This window comes from Carcharodon carcharias, chromosome 8 (assembly GCF_017639515.1).
Source record: "Carcharodon carcharias isolate sCarCar2 chromosome 8, sCarCar2.pri, whole genome shotgun sequence".
NCBI classification, from domain to species: Eukaryota; Metazoa; Chordata; class Chondrichthyes; order Lamniformes; family Lamnidae; genus Carcharodon; species Carcharodon carcharias.
The window spans coordinates 143950247-143973398 of NC_054474.1; the positions used below are offsets into that span (position 1 = coordinate 143950247).

General features: G+C 46.1%; 1 protein-coding gene across 2 annotated transcripts in view; it reads right to left on the reverse strand.

Moving 5' to 3' along the window:
• The window catches only part of LOC121280911 (bromodomain-containing protein 3-like), a 52593-nt gene that overhangs the window by 28577 nt on the left and 864 nt on the right, over positions 1-23152 (reverse strand). For both annotated transcript variants that reach the window (XM_041193312.1, XM_041193311.1), the window contains exons 2-9: positions 18673-18993; positions 15855-15992; positions 14272-14401; positions 13313-13512; positions 9101-9472; positions 7480-7608; positions 7029-7223; positions 1085-1302 (exon numbers count right to left, since the gene is read on the reverse strand). In XM_041193312.1, the coding sequence (XP_041049246.1) occupies positions 1085-1302; positions 7029-7223; positions 7480-7608; positions 9101-9472; positions 13313-13512; positions 14272-14401; positions 15855-15992; positions 18673-18870 (1580 nt within the window). In that variant the 5' untranslated portion in view covers positions 18871-18993. The remainder of the gene's footprint in view (positions 1-1084; positions 1303-7028; positions 7224-7479; positions 7609-9100; positions 9473-13312; positions 13513-14271; positions 14402-15854; positions 15993-18672; positions 18994-23152) is intronic.

Sequence of the window (23152 nt, forward strand, 5' to 3'; positions counted from 1 at the left end):
TCAAATAAAACCACCAAAGCTGTAAGAAGTATTCCAGGTGTGGTCTCACCAAGACCCTGTGCCTACATACTAACTTTTTGTGATTCATGTATCAGGACACCCAGGTCCCTCTGTACCTCAGAGTTCTGCAATCTCTCTCCATTTAAATAATTTGCTGTCTTTCTATTCTTCCTGCCAAAGTGGACAAGTTCACATTTTCCCACGTTATATTCCATCTACCAAATTTTTGCCCATTCGCTTAACTTGTCCACATCCATTTGCAGGCTCTCTAACCCGCTCTTAACTTACTTTCTATCCTACCTTGGTGTCACTGGCAAATTTAGCAACCATACATTAAGTTCCTTCAACCAAGTCATTGATATAGATTATAAATAGTTGAGGATCTTGCACAGATCTTAGATCTAACATCTAAGATCCTGAGAGGACTTGATAAGGTGGAGGAGTGCTTTATCAAGGCTCAGCATTGCTTCCCCTGCTTTTGTATTCAATGCCTCTACTTATGAAACCCAAGATCCCATACACTTTGCTAAACACTGTCTCAATATGACCTGCCACTTTCAAAGATCTATGCACATGAAATCCAGGTCCCCCTGTCCCTGTATACCCTTGAGAATTGTGCCATTAATTCCACATTGTACCTTGCCTTCTTACCAAATGCATCACCTCATACTTATCTGTATTAAATTCCATCAGTCTCTTGTCTGCTCATTCTGCTGCCCTATCTACGTCCTGTTAGTTGACTGGAATCATCCTCACTATTTGCTGCAACTCCAAGTTTGGTAGCATCGGTAAATTTTGAAATTTTACTCTTGTATTCCAATATGAAGTAATTTATATATATGAAAAAAACCATTACAATAAATCTCCTTTGCAGCCTTTCCAAGGCCTTGAGAGCCTTCCTAAAAGTGTGTTGACCGGAACTGAACACAATAGCCTAGCTGGTGCCTAAAAGTGACATATAAAGGGTTTAATATCACTCCCTTGCCTTTGTATTCTTTGCTTCTGTTAATACATTGAACACATCTGTGATTCAAGTCATTATATACTGAATCACTGCTGCTACAGTTGTTTTTGGGTGTCGCACCTGGTCAGTGAACTTGCACTGCCTGGCTTCTTACTGCTGTGTTTCTTGGACTGCGCTTGTTTGTTCGTCTGAGAGGACTTGCCCTTCTTCTCCTCCTCCACTTTCACTTTGTGTTTGTCCTTCTTTTTTTTCTCCTTTTTCTCTTTCTCTTTCTTCTTCTTTGGTTTGCTGACAGGAGCCTGGGACAGAGCTGCCAGCTGCTCATGAACAGCTTTCAGCTGAGGGGACAAGTACAATTAAAAACAAGATTCTCTTCAATGTTCAAGAAATCTGGCAACTTTTACATTGATGCTGATCTTCAGCCAGCTCACTGTCTCCTGGTGTCAAAGCATAAACCAGCAACTCCGCATTTCAGCTGGATATGGTGCTTTTGCCTCCAGTTGTGGGTTCAAGTCTCACTCCAGAGTCGGAAGGTGAGTGCAGGGGTTGGTGGCGGGGGGGTGGGTGGAGGAGTGCCACGTCAGAGGGTGCATGTGAGGGGGGAGCACCACACTGCCGGAGAGTGCGCAGGAGGGTGGGGGAGCACCGACAGAGGGTGCTGACGGTGGGGAGGGGGGCACCGCACAGCAAGCAGTGCCACAGTTGTGCAGGGGGAGTGCCATGCTGTGCTGTTGGAAGATCAGTGGAATGGGAGCACTGCCCTGTGTTGGATCAGCACAGAGGGAACGTCGCACAGCGCAGTGGGTGCACTGCACTGTGGGAGGGTCCGTGCAGAGAGAGCATTGCGCTGTAACAGATTTAGCGCAGAAGGATCACCGCACTGTTGGAAGGACAGCACAGAGAGGGTGCTGCACTGTTGGAGGTGCCCTGTTGAAAATTGGACATTAAACAGAGTTCATGTCTGTCCTCTCAAGTGGGCTGAAAATATCCCACAGGACTACGGTATTCGTACTGTGTGGCTGATAAATATGGAAGATTTCCATGAAATGCTTGGACCAATCAACTTCATTCTTTGTGGGATCTTGCTTTGCGAAAATTCATTGCCATAGGGTTTTTTTGCAATTATAACAGTGACATCTATTCAAGAGTATTCAGCTGCAAAGCATTTTGGAAATGACTAACGATTTGGAAGGTAATATATAAAAGCCAGTCTTCCAAATCTACTACCTTACACACTCAATGGGCAACTACCTCAACCTGGGAATGAACCCAAGGGAAAAGCAATGACAGGTTCCATCTTCAACCTGTTATGAGTAAATCATGGCAGCAGTCCGTTGGGCTCAGTGCCTGAATTAGGGTCAGGTAAATTGGTCAGGGTGCCTGTTCTTGCTCAACACCCACTGTAACGTGAGTCAATAAACCTTGAGTGGTCAATCAGAGCCTGTGGAACCCATACCCCAGCGAGAGTGTCGACAGTCCTTGGGTGAGGAAAGGGCTAGAATGAGAACTCTGCCTTCCAGGGTCAGTGTGTCTCCAGAATCCAATGCCAGGGCTCACACATGGAACGGGGCCTTGGTTGAGGCACTGGTGGGTAACATCGACGAAACCCCTCGGCCACTGAGAGTCAGTTTGTGTGGGACCCGTGCCCCAGTAAGAGTCAGTGTGCACGGGACCCGTACCCCAGTGGGAGGCAGCGTGTGTGGGACCCATACCCCGGTGAGAGTCAGTGTGCGTGCGACCCGTACCCCAGTGAGAGGCAGTGTGTGTGGGACCCGTACCCCAGTGAGAGTCAGTGTGTGTGGGACCCGTACCCCAGTGAGAGACAGGGTGCGTGGGACCCATACCCCAGTGAGAGACAGTGTGCGTGGGACCCGTACCCCAGTGAGAGACAGTGTGCGTGGAACCCGTACCCCAGAGAGTCAGTGTGTGTGGGACCCGTACCCCAGTGAGAGACAGTGTGCATGGAACCCGTACCCCAGAAAGAGTCTGTGTGCGCGCGACCCGTACCCCAGCGAGTCAGTGCGTGGAACCTGTACCCCAGTGAGAGTCAGTGTATGGGGCATCTGTACCCCAGTGAGTCCATGTCAGTGGAACCCATGGGTACAGTTTGCCATCACTGGAATTTCCTTCGTCAAAGGTCTTAAGTCACCTATTTTCCCAAGAATGCTGCAACTGGTTTCAGTCATCATAAAAAACCAAGTTGATAACCAGCCAATCAGAGTGAGAATAACCTTGTCCTAAAGAATTATCTTCATTCATCCTACTGTCTCCTCGAGCAGCCCAGGCATTGATTGGGCTTCAGCAAAGCATTAATTGTCCTTCACTAATTGACCTCCAGAAGAGCAAACTTAACAACTGAGTGGCTTGCTGGGCCAGTTGAGAAGGCAGTGAAGAGTCAAGCCCACGTGGATGTGGAACTGGAGGCAATGGCATAGTGTTGCTGGGCCAGTAATCCAGAGATCCAGGGTAATGTTCTGAGGACCCATGTTTGAATCCCACCACAGCAGATGATGGAATTTGAATTCAATAAAAATCTGGAATTAAAAGTCTAATGATGACATTGTCGATTGTCGTAAAAGCCCATCTGGTTCACTAACGTCCTTTAGGGAAGGAAATCTATGATCCTTACCTGGTCTGGCCAACATGTGACTCCAGATCCATAGCAATGCGGTTGACTCTTAAATGCCCTCTGAAATGGCCTTGCAAGCCACGCAGTTATATCAAACCACTACAAAGTCTCAATAAAGGAATGAAACCTGATGGACCACCCGGCCTCGGCACTGGAACCGACAACGGCAAAGTCCTCCTTACTAACATCTGGAGGCTAGTGCCAAAATTGGGACAGCTGTCTCACAGACTAATCAAGCTGGATAGTCACCCTTGCGGAATCATACCTTACAGATAATGTCCCAGACACCACCACCACCATCCCTGAGTGTGTCCTGTCCAACCGGCTGCAGAGGCCCAGCAGAGGTGGCAGCACAGTGGTATACAGTCGGGAGGGAGGTGCCCTGGGAACCTGACTGGGTACGCGTCGACTCTGGACCTCATTAAGTCCCATGGCATCAGGTCAAACATGAGCAAGGAAACCTCCTGCTGATTACCACATACTGCCCTCCCTCAGCTGATGAATCAGTGCTCCTCCATGTTGAATACCACTTGCAGGAAACGCTGAGGGTGGCAAGGGCACAGAATGTACTCTGGGTGGGGGACTTCAATGTCCATCACCAAGAGCGGTTCGGTAGCACCAGTACTGACCGAGTTGGCCGAGTCCTAAATGACAATAGCTGCTAGACTGGGCCTGCAGCAGGCAGTATGAGAACCAACAAGAGGAAAAAACATACTTGACCTCATTCTCACCAACCTGCCTGCCGCAGATGCATCAGTCTATGACAGTCTCGGTTCGAGTGACCACCGCACAGTCGTAGTGGAGACAAGGTCCCGCTTTCATATTGAGGATACCCTCTACCGTGCTGTGTGGCACTACCACCGTGCTAAGTGGGATAGATTTCAAACAGATCTAGCAGCTCAAGACTGGGCATCAAATGAAGCGCAGTGGACCATCAGCAGCAGCAGATTGTACTTGAGTATAATCTGTAACCTCATGGTCTGACATATCCCCCAATCTACAATCCCCATCAAGCCAGGGGATCAACCCTAGTTCAATGAAGAGTGCAAAAGGGCATGCCAGGCGCAGCACCAGGTACAAAAAAAAAAGAGTATCAACCTGGTGAAGCTATAACACAGGCTTGCGTACCAAACAGCATAAGCAACTAGTGTTAGGTAGAGCTGAGCAATCCCACAAACAATGGATCAAATCTAAGCTCTGCAGTCCTTCCACATCCAGTCGTAAATGGTGGTGGACAATTAAACAACTCGCTGGAAAAGGAGGCATCACAAATATCCACATCCTCAATGATGGAGCAGCCCAGCACATCTGTGCAAAAGATAAGGCTGAAGCATTCGCTACAATCTTCAGCCAGGACTACCGAGTGGATGATTTATCTCGGCCTCCTCCAGAGGTCCCAAGCATCACAGATGCCGGTCTTCAGCCAATTCGATTCACTCCACGTGATAGCAAGATCAAAGGCACTGGATAGTGCAAAAGGTTATGGGCTCTGACAATATTCCAGCAATAGTACTGAAGAGTTGTGCTCCAGAACTTACTGTCCCCCAGCCAAGCTGTTCCAGTACAGCTACAACATTGGCATCTACTCAACTATGTGGAAAACTGCCCAGCTATGTCCTGTACACAAAAAGTAGGACAAATCCAACACAGCCAATTACCACCCCATCAGTCTACTCTCAATCATCAGTAAAATAATGGAAGGAGTCATCAACAGTGCTATCAAGATGCATTTACTCAACAATAACCTGCTCACTGACACTCGGTTTGGGTTCCGCCAGGGCCACTCAGCTCCTGACCACATTACAGCCTTGGTTCAAACATGGGCAAAAGAGCTGAACTCCTGAGGAGAGATGACAGTGAATGCCCTTGACACCTAGGCTGCTTTTGACTGAGTGTGGAATCAAGGAGGAAAACTCACACTTGGTTAGCGTCATACCTAGCACAAAGGAAGACGGTTTTGGTTGTTGGAGGTCAGTTATCTCAGTTCCAGGACATCATTGCAGGAGTTCCTTAGGGTAGTGTCCTGGGCCCAATGATCTTCAGCTGCTACATCAATGAACTTCCTTCCATCATAAGGTCACAAGTGGGGATGTTCACTGATGATTGCACAATGCTCAGCACCATTCACAACTCCTCAGATACCGAAGCAGTCCATGTCCAAATGCTGCAAGACCTGGATAATATCCAGGCTTGGGGGACAAGTGGCAAGTAACACTTGCACCACAAAAGTGCCAGGCAATGACCATCTTCAACAAGAGAGTCTAACCATCGCCCCTTGACATTCAATGGCATTACCATCACTGAATCCCCCCTATCAACATCCTGGGGGGGTTACCATTAACCAGAAACTGAACTGGAATAGCCATATAAATACCATGGCTACAAAACAGATCAGGGGCTAGGAATCCTGTGACATGTAACTCACCTCCTGACGCCCCAAAGCCTGATCACATCTACAAGGCACAAGTCAGGAGTGTGATGGAATACTCCCCAATTGCCTGAATGAGTGCAGCTCACACAACACTCAGGAAGCTGGACACTGTCCAGGATAAAGCAGTCCCTTGACTGGCACCACATCTACAAACATTCACTCCCTCCACCACCAATGCATAGTAGCAGCAGTGTGTACCATCCACAAGATGCATTGCAGGAATTCACCAAGGCTCCTTAGATAGCATCTTCCAAATCCATGACCACTATCATCTAGAAGAACAAGGGCAGGAAATAGACAGGAACACCACCACCACTCACCATCCTGACTTGGAAATATATCGCCATTCCTTCACTGTCGCTGGGTCAAAATCCTGAACTCCCTCCCTAACACCACTGTGGATGTACCTACATCACAGGACTGCAGCGACTCAAGAAGGCAGCTCACCGCCACCTTCTCAAGGGCAGCTAGGGATGGGCAATACAAACTGGTTCAGCAACGAAGCCCACATGAATAAATTTTTAAAAAGGTCTAACTAGGTAAAGATGGCAGATTTCGTTCCTTGAAGGACATTAGTGAACCAGATGGGTGCTTACGACAACCTAGCCTTTTCATTGTCATAATTAATGATACTGGTTTTTTATTCCAGATTTAATTAATTAACTGAACTGAATTTCACCAGTTGCAGTGATGAGATTTAAACAAATATCTGTACATTAGCCCAGGCCTCTAATTTACAAGTCCAGTAATATCAGTACTACGCTATCATCCTGACTGCAAAGCAACCTCTTCATGTCGACCAGTTGAGACTTTGGACCTGACAAACTCCTGCACTGAAGGCATTAATCTGAAGTAGTTGTATTTATATAGATAATCTGGTCAGCGCAGTGATCAGTGCTGTTGCTACAAGTAGACAAGAAGCATTAGTAAAAACATGCATAATGTCAAGATATGCTGCTGATATCTACCATGTTCCTTTGAGTGGAGGGATTGCTGACACTCACCTGCTCCTGCAGTTCAGCCAGTCGATTTGCCCGCTCCTCTTCGGAATCTGAGCTGTTGGAATTGGACGAGGATTCACGACTGCTGTCACTCGATGACACTTTGGGCTTAGTGATGTTTGGAGGTTGTAGGGTAGGGGGCAGAGAGGTGTCAAGAGGCTCGTCCGGCATCTTCGCAAACCGCATTTCAAATACGTCCTAACATGGAATAAACCAAGTCAATATCAACCCATGGTGACGGCCAAGGTCACTACAAGGCCAGGGTCGCAGAGCAGCGACAGCCTGTGGTGCCCTTCTCAAGGGTAACTAGGGATGGGGCAATACATGCTGGCCCAGCCAGTGAAGTCCACATTCCGTGAATGCATTTTTAAAATAAGTCAGCGCACGGCGCAGTCACAGCCCCGAGATCAGGGTTGTGGTGCAGTCTGTGTGGTGTAGTCTCACGCATTCCTACCTGTAGTTTCCTGGCCATTGCCACCACCTCGTGATCCGGAGGGTTGTACTTGTAACAGTTGGAGAACATTAATCGGATATCTGCAGCAAATCCCTGGGCGTCCAGATAATCCCGACTGTCCATCTTTTTCTGCAAAACAGAGTACAAATAAACATCCTGCACTGCCAATGGAATATTTTATAACCAAGACACAAGCACCTGGCTGTAGGGGACACCAAACACACAACTCATCAGAACATCCATATTGCAGCTTCGCATCAATTCAAATAAAGGAAAAGCAATACCACAGTCAAGAAAAAAGGACTTACATTTCTACTGCTCCTTTACTGCAAGAGGATTTGACTACAGGAGTAAAAATGTCTTGCTGCAGTTATACAGAGCCTTGGTGAGGCCGTATCTAAAGTAGTGTGTGAAGATTAGGTCCCTTACCCAAGGAAGGATATGCTTGCTATAGAGGAAGTGCAATGAAGGTTCACCAGACTGATTCCTGGGATGGTGGGATTGTTTTATGAGGAAAGATTAAGGAGACTGGGTCTGCATTCTCTTGAGTTTAAAAGAATGAGAGATGATCTCATTGAAACTTACAAAATTCTTACATGGCTCAACAGGATAGATGCAGGAAGGGTGTTTCCCCTGGCTGGCGGGTCTGGAGCCAGGAGAGACAGTCTCAGAATAAGGGGCAGGTCATTTAGGATGGAGGTGAGGAGGAGTTTCTTCACTCAGAGGTTGGTGGATCTTTGGAATTCTCGATTGCAGGGGGCTGTGGATGCTCAGTCATTGAATATATTCAAGGCAGAGATCAATAGATTTCTCGTTATTAAAGACATCAAGGAATATGGGGATACGTGTGGGAAAATGGCATTGAGGTAGGAGATCAGCCAAGATCTAGTTGAATACCGGAGTAGGTTGGAGGGGCTGAATGGCCTACTCCTGCTTCTTATATTTATTATGCTTCCTGACAGGCCCCTAAAAAGCCTACCGGCACCTCCAACATTGCAGTGCTCACTCAGTACTGCATTTGAGTGTCAACCTAGATTTTTTTGCTCACATCTTTAAAGTGGGGCCTGAACCTACAAATCTCTGACTAAGGCGAGAGTGTTACCCACTGAACCATGGCTGACATGGGTCCAATTATTTCTTTGTGCCAATGCTGGTTGGGGGAGCCTACAGTGTGCAAATTGTCTGCTTTGCTTCCTAATGTTCAACAGTGGTTACACTTTAGAAATTCTTCATTCATTGTAAAGCACTTGGGACACCCTCAGATTGTGAAAGGAGAAGAAATGCAAGTCCTTTCTTTTTTCTTGTCTCACCTAAGGTAAGAGAGGGCAGGAACTGTTGCTCATGGAACCCATTTCTGCACAATACTTCATGGTTGGGGGTGGGTCCGAAGGGTGGCTAAAAACTTCCTATGTGGAATTAATTTGCTCTCTCACCTTTTAGCACTGACCCTCACCCAGGAATCGCCCCACCCGTGAACCCTCAAAAACCCCATTAAACACCAGAACAGAGATCTGGAACTAAGTGAAACATAGTGATGGAGACCAGAGCTTGAATCCTCAAGTTGAGGCTGCATCTGCTCGACAACAATCACAAGTTTCCTCTCTGTCAGAAGCTGACATACTTTCACACTGCTGAGGTCCATCGGGTGCTTAATGATTTCGTGATAATCGTGCAGTTCCAGGGCCTCGGCGTCCACTGGTTTGTAGAAAGGCCATGCATAGGCTGCATGTTTCTTGGACAGCATTTCCCTCAGGATGTTGTCACAGTGCCTCAGGTGCTCTGTCAGTTTCCCCTTCTTCCCCAGGGGATGCTGGAGCTCCACCTCCTCCAGGTCCTTCCTGGGTGGTTTGATGGGGCGCCCGCTCTCTCGCCGCAACGCTAGCTTTGAGGGTTTGGGTTCTGCTGAGGCAGGAGGAGGGGAATCACTGCCGCTTGCAGTGATGGCACAAGTGCTGGGAGTCGTAGTGTCTGCTTTCCGCTTTACACCTTTTTTCTATAACAAAGAAACAAAAGGCTTTTGACATCAATATCACAATCAACAATCTGCCACTCCCCAAAACCATAAACTTCAACTGTATCACAACCTAACTCAGCCTCCCCTTGATCTTCTGTTGTTTTACCCATTTACAGATTTGTCCAGTTTACTATAGACTGTTTTTGTCTCATCCCTTTGAAGTCAGCCTCAACTAAATTTAGAATCTTCAAAGCCGTTTCACAATTTGAACTTACGCCAAGTAGACAACATACCATGTGGAACTCTCGATGCCCCTGACAAAGGCTTCTATCTGGTGTACTAATTGTTGAATTCCCTACAACTACCACATTACACTTTCCCGCCACTGCCTCCTCCTCATGTTCCAAGGTGCCATGATCCACCTTCTGGCTGAGCTACGAACAGTCTTTATCCTTCTCCTCACAAGGAGCAAGGACATCGTGTCTGTTGAATAGGATCAGTTTCTGTGGTTCATTTTCTAGAATGGCAAGGGGATGGGAACCTGAGCAAGGAGGCAGAGGAGGGGGAAACAAGGGTAGAAACAAAAGACAGAAAAGAAGCAAAAGTGAAAGGCAGAAAAAATAAAGCCGAGAAACAAATGGGGTCAAAGTGCAAAATAAAACTAAGATGACTAACAAGGTTAAAAAGATAAGTCTAAAGGCATTGTATCTTAATGCGTGGAGCATTCGCAATAAGGTAGATGAATTAACAGTGCAAATAGACATAAACGGTTATGATATAGTTGCAATTACAGAGACATGGCTGCAGGGTGACCAAGGATGGGAACTGGACATGTAGGGGCATTCAATATTTAGGAAGGACAGACAAATAGGGAAAGGAGGTGGGGCAGCATTGTTAGTAAAAGAGGATATCAATTCAATAGTGAGGAAGGATATTAGCTCGGAAAATCATGATGTGGAATTTATTTGGATGGGGATAAGAAACACCAAGGGGCTGAAAACATTGGTGGGGGTTGTCTAAAGGCCCCCAAACAGTAACAGAGATGTAAGAGAAGGGATTAAGCAGGAAATTAGAGACGCATGCGATAAGGGTACAACTGTAATCATGGGTGACTTTAATCTACATATAGATTGGACAAACCAAACTAGCAATAATACTGTGGAGGAGGATTTCCTGGAATGTGTATGCGATGGTTTTTTAGACCAACACGTTTAGGAACCAGCTAGAGAGCAGGCCATCCTAGACTGGGTATTGTGCAATGAGAAAGGATTAATTAACCATCTTGTTTTGCGGGGTCCCTTGGGGAAGACGGAACATAAAATGATAGAATTGTCCATTGAGATGGAGAGTGAAGAAGTTGAATCTGAAACTAGGGTCCTGAATCTAAATAAAGGGAACTTTCAGGGTATGAGGCGCGAGTTGGCAATGATGGATTGGGGAACCTTAATAAAAGGGTTGACAGTGGATAGGCAATGGCTAATATTTAAGGAATGTATGCATGAATTACAACAATTATTCATTCCTGTCTGGCACAAATATAAAACAGGAAAGGCAGCTCAAACATGGCTTACCAAAAAAATTACAGATAGTATTAGATCCAAAGGAGAGACATATAAAATTGCCAGAAAAAGCAACAAGCCTGAGAATTGGGAACAGTTTAGAATTCAGCAAAAGTGGCCAACAAGATTGATCAAGAAGGGAAAAATGGAGTATGAGATTAAACTTGCAGGGAACATAAAAACTGACTGTAAAAGCTTCTATAAATATGTGAAGAGAGAAAGGTTAGCAAAGACAAATGTAGGTCCCTTACAGTCAGAAAAGGAGGAAATTATAATGGGGAATAAAGAAATGGCAGAAGAATTGAACACATATTTTGGTTGTGTCTTCACAAAAGAGGACAGAAATAATTTCCCAGAAATGTTCGGGAACCAAGGTCTAGTGAGAGGGAGGAATTGAAAAAAAATTAGTATTAGTAAAAAAATGGTGCTAGAGAAATTAATGGGGTTAAAGGCTGAAAAATCCACAGGGCCTGATAATCTCCATCCCAGAGTACTAAAGGAAGTGGCCATGGAAAGATTGGATGCATTGATGGTCATCTTCCAAAATTCTATAGACTCTGGAGCAGTTCCTATGGATTGGAGGCAACTGTAATCCCACTATTCAAAAAAGGAGGGAGAGAAAAAACAGAATCATAGGCCAGTTAACCTAACATCAGTAGTGGGGAAAATGCTAGAGTCTATTACAAAAGACGAGGTAACAGAACAGTTGGAAAGCATTAACGGGATTAGACAAAGTCAGCATGGGTTTATGAAAAGGAAATCATGCTTAACTAATCTACTGGAGTTTTTTGAGGATACAACTAGTAGAATAGATAAGGGAGAACAAGTGGATGTGGTGTATTTGGATTTCAAGAAGGCTTTTGATAAGGTCCCACATGAGAGGCTATTGGGCAAAATTAAAGCGCATGGGATTGGGTGTAATATACTGGCATGGATTGAGAATTGGTTGACAGACCGGAAACAGAGTGTGGGAATAAATGGGTCTTTTTCCGGGTGGCAGGCAGTGACTAGTAGTGTACTGCAGGGATCAGTGCTTGGGCCCCAGCTATTCACATTATATATATATATATATATATATATATAAATGATTTGGATGAGGAAACCAAATGCAATGTTTCCAAGTCTGCTGATGACACAAAACTAGCGGGGTTGAGAGTTGTGAGCAGCATGCTAGGAGGCTTCAGGGCAAGTTAGGAAAGTTGTGTGTGGGGGTAAATACATGGCAGATGCAGTATAACATGGATAAATGTGAAGTTATACACTTTGGTGTAAAAAACAGAAAGGCAGAGTATTATTTAAGTGGTGATATATTGGGAATTGTAGATGTACAAAGGGATCTGGGTGTCATCGTACACCAGTCAATGAAAGTAAACAGGCAGGTGCAGCAAGCAATTAGGAAGGCAAATGGTATGTTGGCCTTCATTGCAAAAGGATTTGAGTTCAGAAGCAGGGATGTCTTACTTTGGTTATACAAGGCCTTGGTGAGACCACACCTGGAGTATTGCATGCAGTTTTGGTCTCCCTACCTAAGAAAGGACATACTTGCCATCGAGGGAGTACAGTGAAAGTTCACTAGGCTGATACCGGGGATGGCAGGACTATTGAATGAGGAGAGTTTGGTTCGACTGGGCTTGCATTCACTAGTTTAGAAGAATGAGAGGGGATCTGATTGAAATGTATAAAATTCTAAAAGGGCTAGACAGACTGGGAGCAGGGAGAATGTTTCCCCTGGTTGGGGAGTCTAGAACCAGGGACCACAGTCTCAGGATATGGGGCAGGTCCTTTAGGACTGAGATGAGGAAAAATGTCTTCACTCAGAGAGTGGTCAACCTGTGGAATTCCCTGTGGAGGCCAGGTCACTGAGGTATATTCAAGAAAGAAATTGATAAATTTTTGGATATTAGGGGCAACAAGGGGTATGGAGAGAAAGCAGGAATATGGCATTGAGATAGAGGATCAGCCATGATGATATTGAATGGCAGAGCAGGCTTAAAGGGCCGAATAGACTACTCCTGCTCCTAGTTTCTATGTATTTCACCTGGGTCCCGCTTACTCTGTACAGCCAGCTATAGGCCACAACAAACCCCATTCTGAGCCTGTAACTGTCCTCTCAGCCCAGAGGCTAGCAACTGAAGCTGAGATTTTTCTTGTCTATTTGCCTGGATGCCAGTCACTGCCTCACTAAGGCAGCAATTTCACACACGAAAATCCTGCCTTAAATCCAAGACTATCTGCCTGTGCATCGGGCTAGTGACAGCCAATCACTGTGCACTGACTAACCAATCAATAAATGGAGCCAGAAGTGATGCGGGGCTATTACCTTGGTAATCAGCTGCGTCGGTGAAGAAATTACTGGCATCACTGGGCTGGAATACTGAGCAGAGGCTGCCGTAACCTGGGTGAGCATAGCAGGTGGCACTGCAGTGGAGATGATAATAGGAGTTGGAGAAGTTGTGGGAGGAGCTTCTGGGAAGGCTGTTGGCTCACTGGCTGAAGACACTGCTGCCACCTGCTGCATTCCTGCAGAGAAAGATTACCGGTACACTAAATAAGGAGCAGAGTAACCTCCCTCAGTCAAAACTAAGACAACACTTAAACACAGGATACAGGCACATAAGGCCTTTTGGTACAGGATTAGAATGCAATCGTCTCCTCTGTATCACCGACCCTACTTTCCATACGACCTTTGGGCAACTTCTGCCACATATGCTCAGAGGCAGGATCTTGGCGAGGACAATCGAACACGGAAAACAGAAAACCAGTTTGATCCATTCGCTGGTTAAGAACATAATAAACACACCACAGTGCTACCTGACTGACACACACTCACTGCCCACAAGCTTTGAAAAACCATTCTGCTGTGATGGAGAAAGAGAAATGAATAAATATCTGGGATCTAGCTCAAAAAGCAACTTCTCTTTAGGGAAAATGGCTTTCTTCCTGTTTCTGCTAAAAGCATCAACTTTTTGCCAGGACACGGGTTCATCAGTGCTGAGCACACACCACGATCTCTCTTCAGTCCCTTCTTAATACAAGGCAACATTTATGGATTATTCCACCACAGAATATATCACAGTCCAAGCTCAATCTTGTACAGTTGTTCAGTAGTGATGGGGGTCTGAAACCCATAGCCGCCCCGAATTCTAGTGGCTCAGCAGAGATCATGGCTGGAAGCTGTGACCACGTTGGTACCTCTCGTGGGAGGTGGAGGTACTCCTCTAATGTGAGCTGCATGTTACAACTTAAATCTGAATCATGAACCTGCACAACTCTAGTTACCTGGCTGCTTTCGACATTTATCCCTTGGCAGTGGGGCCATCAGTTCCACTTCTTCCTGGGGCATCTGCGCAACTTTCTGAAGGAAGATCTTCTCCAGGGTCTGCGCCATCAACACAATGTCATCGCCGGGCTGCAAGAGAGGAGCAGGTTCAAAAGGGCATGCACATAGGGAATGATGGCAGGTTCAGGGTGCATGATTGCGACATAAATCACAGGACACACATCACAAAATCACACATCAACTGTAAGGAAGGAGGCTGTGGGGAATGGAGGTGATTCATGGAATCTTACAGCACAGAAGGAGACCACTCGATGCATCAAGCCTGTATGCCTGTTCAGGTTCTTTGGAAGATCTATCCAATTAGTCCTATTCACCCCTGCTCTTTCCCCATAGCCCTGCAAACTTTTCCACTTCATGTATTTATCCATTGTCCCTTTTCAAAATTACTGTTGAATCTGCTTCCACTTCCTTTCAAGCAGTTCATTCCAGAACACAACAACTCACTGTGTAAAAAAAAAACTTTCATCTTCTCTCCAGTTCTCTTGCTGATTGTCTTAAATCCATATCCTCTGGTTGGTGACCCTTCTGCCACTGGAAACAGTTTCTCCTTATTTATTCCAACAAAATCCCTGATAATTTTAAACACCCCTATTGAGCCTTTCCTTAACCTTCTCTGCTATAAGGACAGAACATCAAACAGAAATGTACAACACAAGCTAGAGTGAACTAAGAAATGAATGTTCTGGAAATATGCTGTGCATCTGTCAGCTCCGACAGGTTCTCTCATGAGGGTCCCTCCTGCTCTCAGCTGGTGATGTACTGGCTTGATATTAGCCTCCATTATTTACCACGTTATTCTAACAGATGCTCAGTAGGCAGTTGCCAAGTTTAAAACATTTAACCTGGCCAGTCCCTTTAAGGACACAACTTGGTTATTCCAAGGGGAAGTAACAAAATCATAGAATCTAATTGGCCTTAAGATGTTAAGTGTTTAGTGAGGTTTCGATAGATTGGCAGAAGCTTGTTAATCATTATCTACATTTTTTTTATTTACTCATGGGTTGTGGATGGGCTGACATTTATAGCCCATACCATATTGCCCTTGAGAAGGTTTTGATGACCACCACCCTCTTCACAACCAAGTGGCTTGCTAGGCTATTTCAGAGGGCAGTTAAAAGTCAAGATCACGTGGTTATGGGTCTGGAGTCAGGTAAGGACAGCAAGATTTCCGTTGTTAATGGATATTGATGAATTAGATGGGTTTTAATGACGATCAGTAGTTTCATGGTCACCATTACTGAGATGGGCCTTTTATTCTAGATTTATTTAATTCACAAAATTCAAATTCCCCAGCTGTCATAATGGGAGCTGAACTCATTCCCCAGATCATTAGTCCAATCCACGAGTAGTTTACTAGGTTACTCATGTAACAAAACCCACTATGCTACCATTTCTACTCTTTGGAGAAGGCCGATTAAGAAGGTTGGGTAGGGGCAGGAGTGACTGACAGGGATGGGTGGGGGGCACGTTTGACCAATAAGAAATATGAACATAAAGAAAGACTATGTTGTAGATGCATTACCTTGTTGTAGATGTAGCAGTTGGTGAACATGGTGTTGAAATCCTGCATGCACTCATTCGCGCTCCAGTAATAGTTGTTCTCTAATCGTTTCTTTATTGTCCCCATGTCCATGGGCTGCTTGATAATTTTATGATAATCCTGGAAGTAAGATTTTTCAGGAAACCATTTAAAACTCTGAAAGAAAATCGAGTACGTTTCTTGCACATTAATACACTACCATCACTCCCAGGCAGCCTCACACCTGCCCACCCAGTGGCCTCCTGACCACTGGTCCACCCAGAAACACTAAATTTACTGTTATTCATATAGACAGCTCACCCTTGTACAGCTATTTTAACAAAGACAATCCAAGCTCATTATTTATTCAGTAATCTCACCTCCTTCTAGAAACCAAGTAACCTAATGTAGAGCAACAAGTGTCTGACCACATGGCAGTCAGTTTAAATCCACTGGACACAAAAGCCAAAATCAAGTTGCCATCCCAGCCCTGACCCTGAGTAATACATATTCAGAATTAAATACAGACAACATTATCATTAACTATCTCTTTGAGGGGACAGCAGTTTCCAATGCTATTCCTCAGCTCCTGTGCAATGCCCCACAATCTCACATCCATTGTGTGTAGATGTTTTTTCTGGATTTGCTTTTAAATGACTGTTAGATTTACCAGATTATGCCTCCTCTAACTAAAGGGAAGAATGGTCCTCATTTTCCCTGTCAATCCTGCCAGATCATAAAGAGTCAAGATCTACAGCACAGAAAAAGGCCCTTTGGCCCATCGAGTCTGCGCCGGTCAAACAAGTACCTAACTATTCTGATCCCATTTTCCAGCACGAGGCCCATAGCCTTGTATGCCATGGCATTGCAAGTGCACATCCAAATACTTCTTAAATGTTATTGGGGTTTCTGCCTCTACCACCCTCTGGGTGAAAGAATTCTTCCTCACATCCCTTCTAAACCTCCAGCCCCTTACCTTAAATCTATGCCCCCTGGTTATTGATCCCTCCACCAAGGGGAAAAGTTCCTTCCTGTCTACCTTATCTATGCCCCTTATAATTTTATACACCTTAATCTTGTCCCACCTCAATTTCCTCCGCACCAGGGAAAATAACCCCAGTCTATCCAATCTCTCCTTATAACTAAAACTCTCCAGCCCAGGCAACATCCTGGTAAATCTCCTCTGCACTCTCTCTAGTGCAATCACACCCTTCCGATAATGCGGATTCCAGAACTGCAAGCAATACTCTAGCTGTGGCCTAACCAGCATTTTATATAGTTCCAGCATAACCTCCATGCTCTTATATTCTATACCTTGGCTAATAAAGGCAAGTTTCCCAAGCAACCTTCTTAACCACCTTAGCTACCTGTCCTGCTATCTTAAGGGAACAGTGGACATGTACACTGTTCCCTCTGATCCTCGGTACTTCCCAGGGTCCTACCATTCATCGTGTATTCCCATGCCTTGTTTGTCCTGCCCAAGTGCATCGCCTCACACTTACCTGGATTAAATTCCATTTGCCACTGATCAGCCTATCTATATCCTCCTGTAATCGAAGGCTGTCCTCCTCACTATTTACCACCCCACCAATTTTCGTGTCATCCGTGAACTTGCTGATCAACTCTCCTACATTCAAGTCTAAATTGTTTATATATACCACAAACAGCAAGGGACCCAACACCAAACCCTGTGGAACCCCACTGGACACAGGCATCTAGTCACAAAAACACCCCTCGACCATCACCTTCTGCTTCCTGCCACTCAGCCAATTCAGGATCCAATTTGCCTTGGATCCCATGGGCTCTTACCTTCATTCTCAGACTCCCATGCGGGACTTTATCAAAAGCCTTGCTGAAGTCCAAGTAGACTATGTCAAATGCATTGCCCTCACCTACACACCTAGTCACCTCTTTGAAAAATTCAATCAAATTGATCAGAGATGACCAATCACTCCTTAACCTTATCTTCAGGAATGTATACCAGATTAAAGCAGCCACTAATCCAAACTCAGTACATCCTTTCACAGGCAGGACATCAGAGAGAGAAGTAGCATTGCAACTCAAGTTTGCCAGGTACCTGTGTAACTGCAGCAGCATTGTCTTTCTTTGACATTCTTCACCTTTTGTAATCAAGCCCAAGATCCCATTGTTCTTTGGACCACCTTTCTTTAATCAGTTATCTACATATACCCCACCCCCACTACTGTTTATTACTCTATCACCCATCCAGTATCCCTGCACTTTAGAGCTCACTGGACAGTGATCAGGAGCAGGAACCCTGGCTGATTTCCCCTCCATCTAGTCCACAGGCACCAAGGCCAATTGTCCTCCCATGTACTTAGGTCAACAATCAGACCAAAGGCCGGGGCAGAGGGATGGGACCAGGAATCACCTTTGTAACTCAACACTGCACTAGGGTGCTTCATGTACCCAATGAGCATAAGCCAATATTTATTTTTGTGTATCCTGATTAAAGTGACACTGCAATCAATTTCCTTCACATTATTCACAGAAACTCAGTGCAGAAGAGGCCCTTTGGCCCATCGAGTCTGCACCGACACATGAAAAACACCTGACCTACCTACCTAATCCCATTTGCCAGCGCTTGGCCCATGGCCTTGAATGTTATGGCGTGCCAAGTGTTCATCCAGGTACTTTTTAAAGGATGTGAGGCAACCCACCTACACCATCCTACCAAGCAGCGCATTCCAGACTGTCACCACCCTTTGGGTAAAAAAGGTTTTTCCTCATATCTCCCCTAAACCTCCTGCCCCTCACCTTGAACTTAATGATATAATAGCGCGACTAGAGCCGGACTTACTGGCAGGTTAAGTTTCTTAGCATCAACTGGGACATGGAAAGGCCAGGCAAACTGGTGTTTCCACAGTGTTTTCACCACCCCTTTCAGCATGTACTGGAGCTGGTTAGTCACGCGTCCAGGCCTGTTGGGGCTCATAACCTCCGGTGATGAAGCGACAACTGTCCCAATGGAGGCCAGTGGCTGGGCAGTTGTTGACATTTGCGGGCTCCACAACACGTCACACCTCAATGGCAACCTCTGGATTCTCTTCGTTGTTCAAAGCTCTCCAAATGTAACTGAAATCCCATCTCCAACCACCCTCTCTTCCCTCCACCGTGCAACCTGTGGAAAGAAAGGGTCATTTTAGAAGAGAATAAATCGGAAGAGTGAGTGAAACACAGTATATCACCTTAAAGAGTATCATGAGAAGGCAGCATTGAACATGTCACTGTGACAACTGGGCCATGCTGGGAACATCCATGCACCGCCCGGTTAAAGGATGGTATTTGGAAGAGGTGTTGCCTAAAGCACAGCACTAACTAGTAACATTGCAACTCAGATAATGATTCTGCCCACTATGAGATTTTTTGGCAGATGATGTGCTGTTTGGGAATATAACATAAGAAATAGGAGAAGACGATCATTTAACCCCTCGAGTTTGCTCCGCCATTTAATAAGATCATGGCTAATCTGATTGTGGCCTTAACTCCACTTTCCTCCCTGTTTCCCATAACCACTCCACTGCAGAACTAGACAGGTCTCAGAACCACAGTGATTGAAGGCTTCAGGGAACAGTGGATCCTGGCTTCATTATATAACAAACATCACCAAATGAAAACGCAATCTGTGCTGGTAGAAGGTGCTTAAGCAGCATCTCTCTAATGTACAAACTGAGCTGGGACCAAGGTAATGAAACAGGGAACTCAGCATTCATAACAGATCTTAGTGAAAAGATGACAATTTCAAAACATATATGAGCTTTTAAAATCAAATAACCAGAGGTTTGCATACGAACAGGAACAGAAACCAGGTCCCAGGTGGTTTGCCACTTGAATCACTTCACATTGACTGACTCCCCTCTGACTCGTTGATAGGGTTACGCAATGAGAAGATGTGAAATACCAAGTACCAAAAATAACCCAAAGCACAAGGAGACTCACAGGCATAATCAGAACAGCAGCATTGTACCAATCCAGATAGGTCTCAGAGGTTGTAATTGTCCTCAGTACCTGTCAACTTGGAAATAAAGATCAGTCAGGATTCCCGCTCCTGGTCACTGCCAGTGACACCAGCTGGAAATGCACAGGCTGCTGTTTTACGTAACTTATCCAAATCCTTGACCACAAACCCCAATTAGAACCTCTGGCGAAATTGTGTCAGGTTCTGGGGACTACACGTTGGGACGGATGTGAGGGCTTTGGAAAGGGGAGAGATTTGAGGAACTTCAATTGCCTGGCAAAGCTGGGGTTGTTCTCCTCAGACAATAGAGAGCTGAGAGGAAATTTGATAGCTATTCCATATCCTGAGGGGTCTGGACAGAGTAGGTAAGGAGAAACTGCTCCCATTGGCAGAAAGGTGGAGAACCAGGCACCAATTTAAGGTTTAAAAACAAAAAAACTGCGGATGCTGGAAATCCAAAACAAAAACAGAATTACCTGGAAAAACTCAGCAGGTTTGGCAGCATCGGCGGAGAAGAAAAGAGTTGACGTTGAGTCCTCATGACCCTTCGACAGAACTTGAGTAGTTTTCTTGGACTCGAACTCAAGTTCTGTCGAAGGGTCATGAGGACTCGAAACGTCAACTCTTTTCTTCTCCGCCGATGCTGCCAGACTTGCTGAGTTTTTCCAGGTAATTCTGTTTTTGTCACCAATTTAAGGTGAATGGGAAAAAGTAACAACAATATGAGGAAAGCAGCAAGTGCTTACAATCCGGAATGTGCTACCCAAGAGTGTGGCGGATAAAGGAAAATACTGCGGATACTGGAAATCTGAACCAAAACAGAAAATGCTGGAAAAACTCAGCAAGTCTAACAGCATTTGAGGAAAGAAAAAAAAAATTTAACGTTTCGAGTCTGTAAGACTCTTCTTCAGAATGGAAAAGGATGAGTCATAAGGACTTGAAACTTTAACTGTTTTTTTCCTTTCCACAGATGCTGTTGAACCTGCTGAGTTTTTCCAGCATTTTCGTTTTTGTTTCAGGAATGTGGTGGAGGCAGATTCAATCATGGCTTTCAAAAGCAGATTGGATAAGCACCTGAAGGGAAAGTGCCAAAGGGAAAATGCAGGGGAGTGGAATGGTCTGAGTTGTTCTTGCAGAGAGCCAGTGCGAGTGGCCTTCCTTCTGTGCTGTAGTCATTCTGATTTTATGAAATATATGATACATTGATCGCCTTAAGTAGACATCAGAAAATTCAAACTGGCTAGTTAGAAAGATCAGTTTTATCCATCAGGTTTGGAGTGATTTTTGATACATTGTCCCTGATTATAGATTACAAATTGCACAGGATCTGAACACAGAAGGACAACATATATAACTTTGCAGCATTTCACAAACTCAGTGCTGCCTTCACAAATCATACAGCCCATAGACATTGAGGCAGTGCACTACATGACCAAACAACAGCAACTATTAGGTAATCTGAGAAACTCCATGGCAACCAGTCACAGTGAATAAACTTAACCAAGCACAGCTTAATGACGAGCATCTGACACAATTTACTGTACACCACACACATTTTCACATCCCAGCTGATATTTTGATAATGTGTGAAAAGTTTTGGAAAGTTTTACAATGTTAGAGGCGCTATATAAATGCAAGTTGCTGTTGTTTACTGTAGAGTCCTTCACCCAAAACACACCAACTCAATGTGAATTCCGCCTGCAGCCCTGCCCCCTACAGCCCAAATATGCCACACAACCCCCTGAATCCATCAAGTATCCCACAACCCACCTGAAGATATCCCCACTGTGAAACATGTCATGTGGGATGTTGCAAATTAGCTCATTTAATTTTTGTTACTTTTCAAGCTGGGATATGAATGCACTGTACGGAGCCCACAGGGTACAACTGATAATAATCAGTTTGCATAGAAAATTGAATGGAATAATAGAATGGGATCTCAGAGCATCAGGTTTTAAAAATCCAAATATTTCACATAATGGGCATGGAATGTGATTTATTCACTCATCGTAAATCAACGGCCTCGATTCTAGCTTTGGAGGGGAGTTAATTCAGGAAAACTAAATCTGTAAGCGAGGTGTTCTCAACTTGATCACAGGATACAAGTCAAATCCCACAGCTCCTCATAGTGTTGAGCCTCCATGACCCGGAGCCAGGGGAACACTATCTGCTTCATTAGTAAATTACCAGCTGCAGCAAACAGTCTAAAAAAACACTGCCGCTGATGTTTAATGAAACCACATCTAGTTTAAAAACGTGTATCTAAAAGGTACACAGATTTAGCCTTATCTTAAATCCAGATAAGGTTGATAGAGAGAATCTGTTTCTTCTAGGGGGAGAGAGAGGCTGGGGGGGAGAGAGAGAGAGGCTGGGGGGGGAGAGAGAGAGGCTGGGGGGGGAGAGAGAGAGAGGCTGGGGGGGGGGGAGAGAGAGGCTGGGGGGGGGAGAGAGAGAGGCTGGGGGGGGGAGAGAGAGAGGCTGGGGGGGGGAGAGAGAGAGGCTGGGGGGGGAGAGAGAGAGGCTGGGGGGGAGAGAGAGAGGCTGGGGGGGGAGAGAGAGAGGCTGGGGGGGGAGAGAGAGAGGCTGGGGGGGGAGAGAGAGAGGCTGGGGGGGGAGAGAGAGAGGCTGGGGGGGGGAGAGAGAGAGGCTGGGGGGGGAGAGAGAAAGGCTGGGGGGGGAGAGAGAGAGGCTGGGGGGGGAGAGAGAGAGGCTGGGGGGGGAGAGAGAGAGGCTGGGGGGGGAGAGAGAGAGGCTGGGGGGGGAGAGAGAGAGGCTGGGGGGGAGAGAGAGAGGCTGGGGGGGAGAGAGAGAGGCTGGGGGGGAGAGAGAGAGGCTGGGGGGGAGAGAGAGAGGCTGGGGGGGAGAGAGAGAGAGGCTGGGGGGGAGAGAGAGAGGCTGGGGGGGGAGAGAGAGAGGCTGGGGGGGAGAGAGAGAGGCTGGGGGGGAGAGAGAGAGGCTGGGGGGGGAGAGAGAGAGGCTGGGGGGGGGAGAGAGAGAGGCTGGGGGGGAGAGAGAGAGGCTGGGGGGGGGAGAGAGAGAGGCTGGGGGGGAGAGAGAGAGGCTGGGGGGGGAGAGAGAGAGGCTGGGGGGGAGAGAGAGAGGCTGGGGGGGAGAGAGAGAGAGGCTGGGGGGGGAGAGAGAGAGGCTGGGGGGGGAGAGAGAGAGGCTGGGGGGGGGAGAGAGAGAGGCTGGGGGGGGGAGAGAGAGAGGCTGGGGGGGAGAGAGAGAGGCTGGGGGGGAGAGAGAGAGGCTGGGGGGGGAGAGAGAGAGGCTGGGGGGGAGAGAGAGAGGCTGGGGGGGGAGAGAGAGAGGCTGGGGGGGG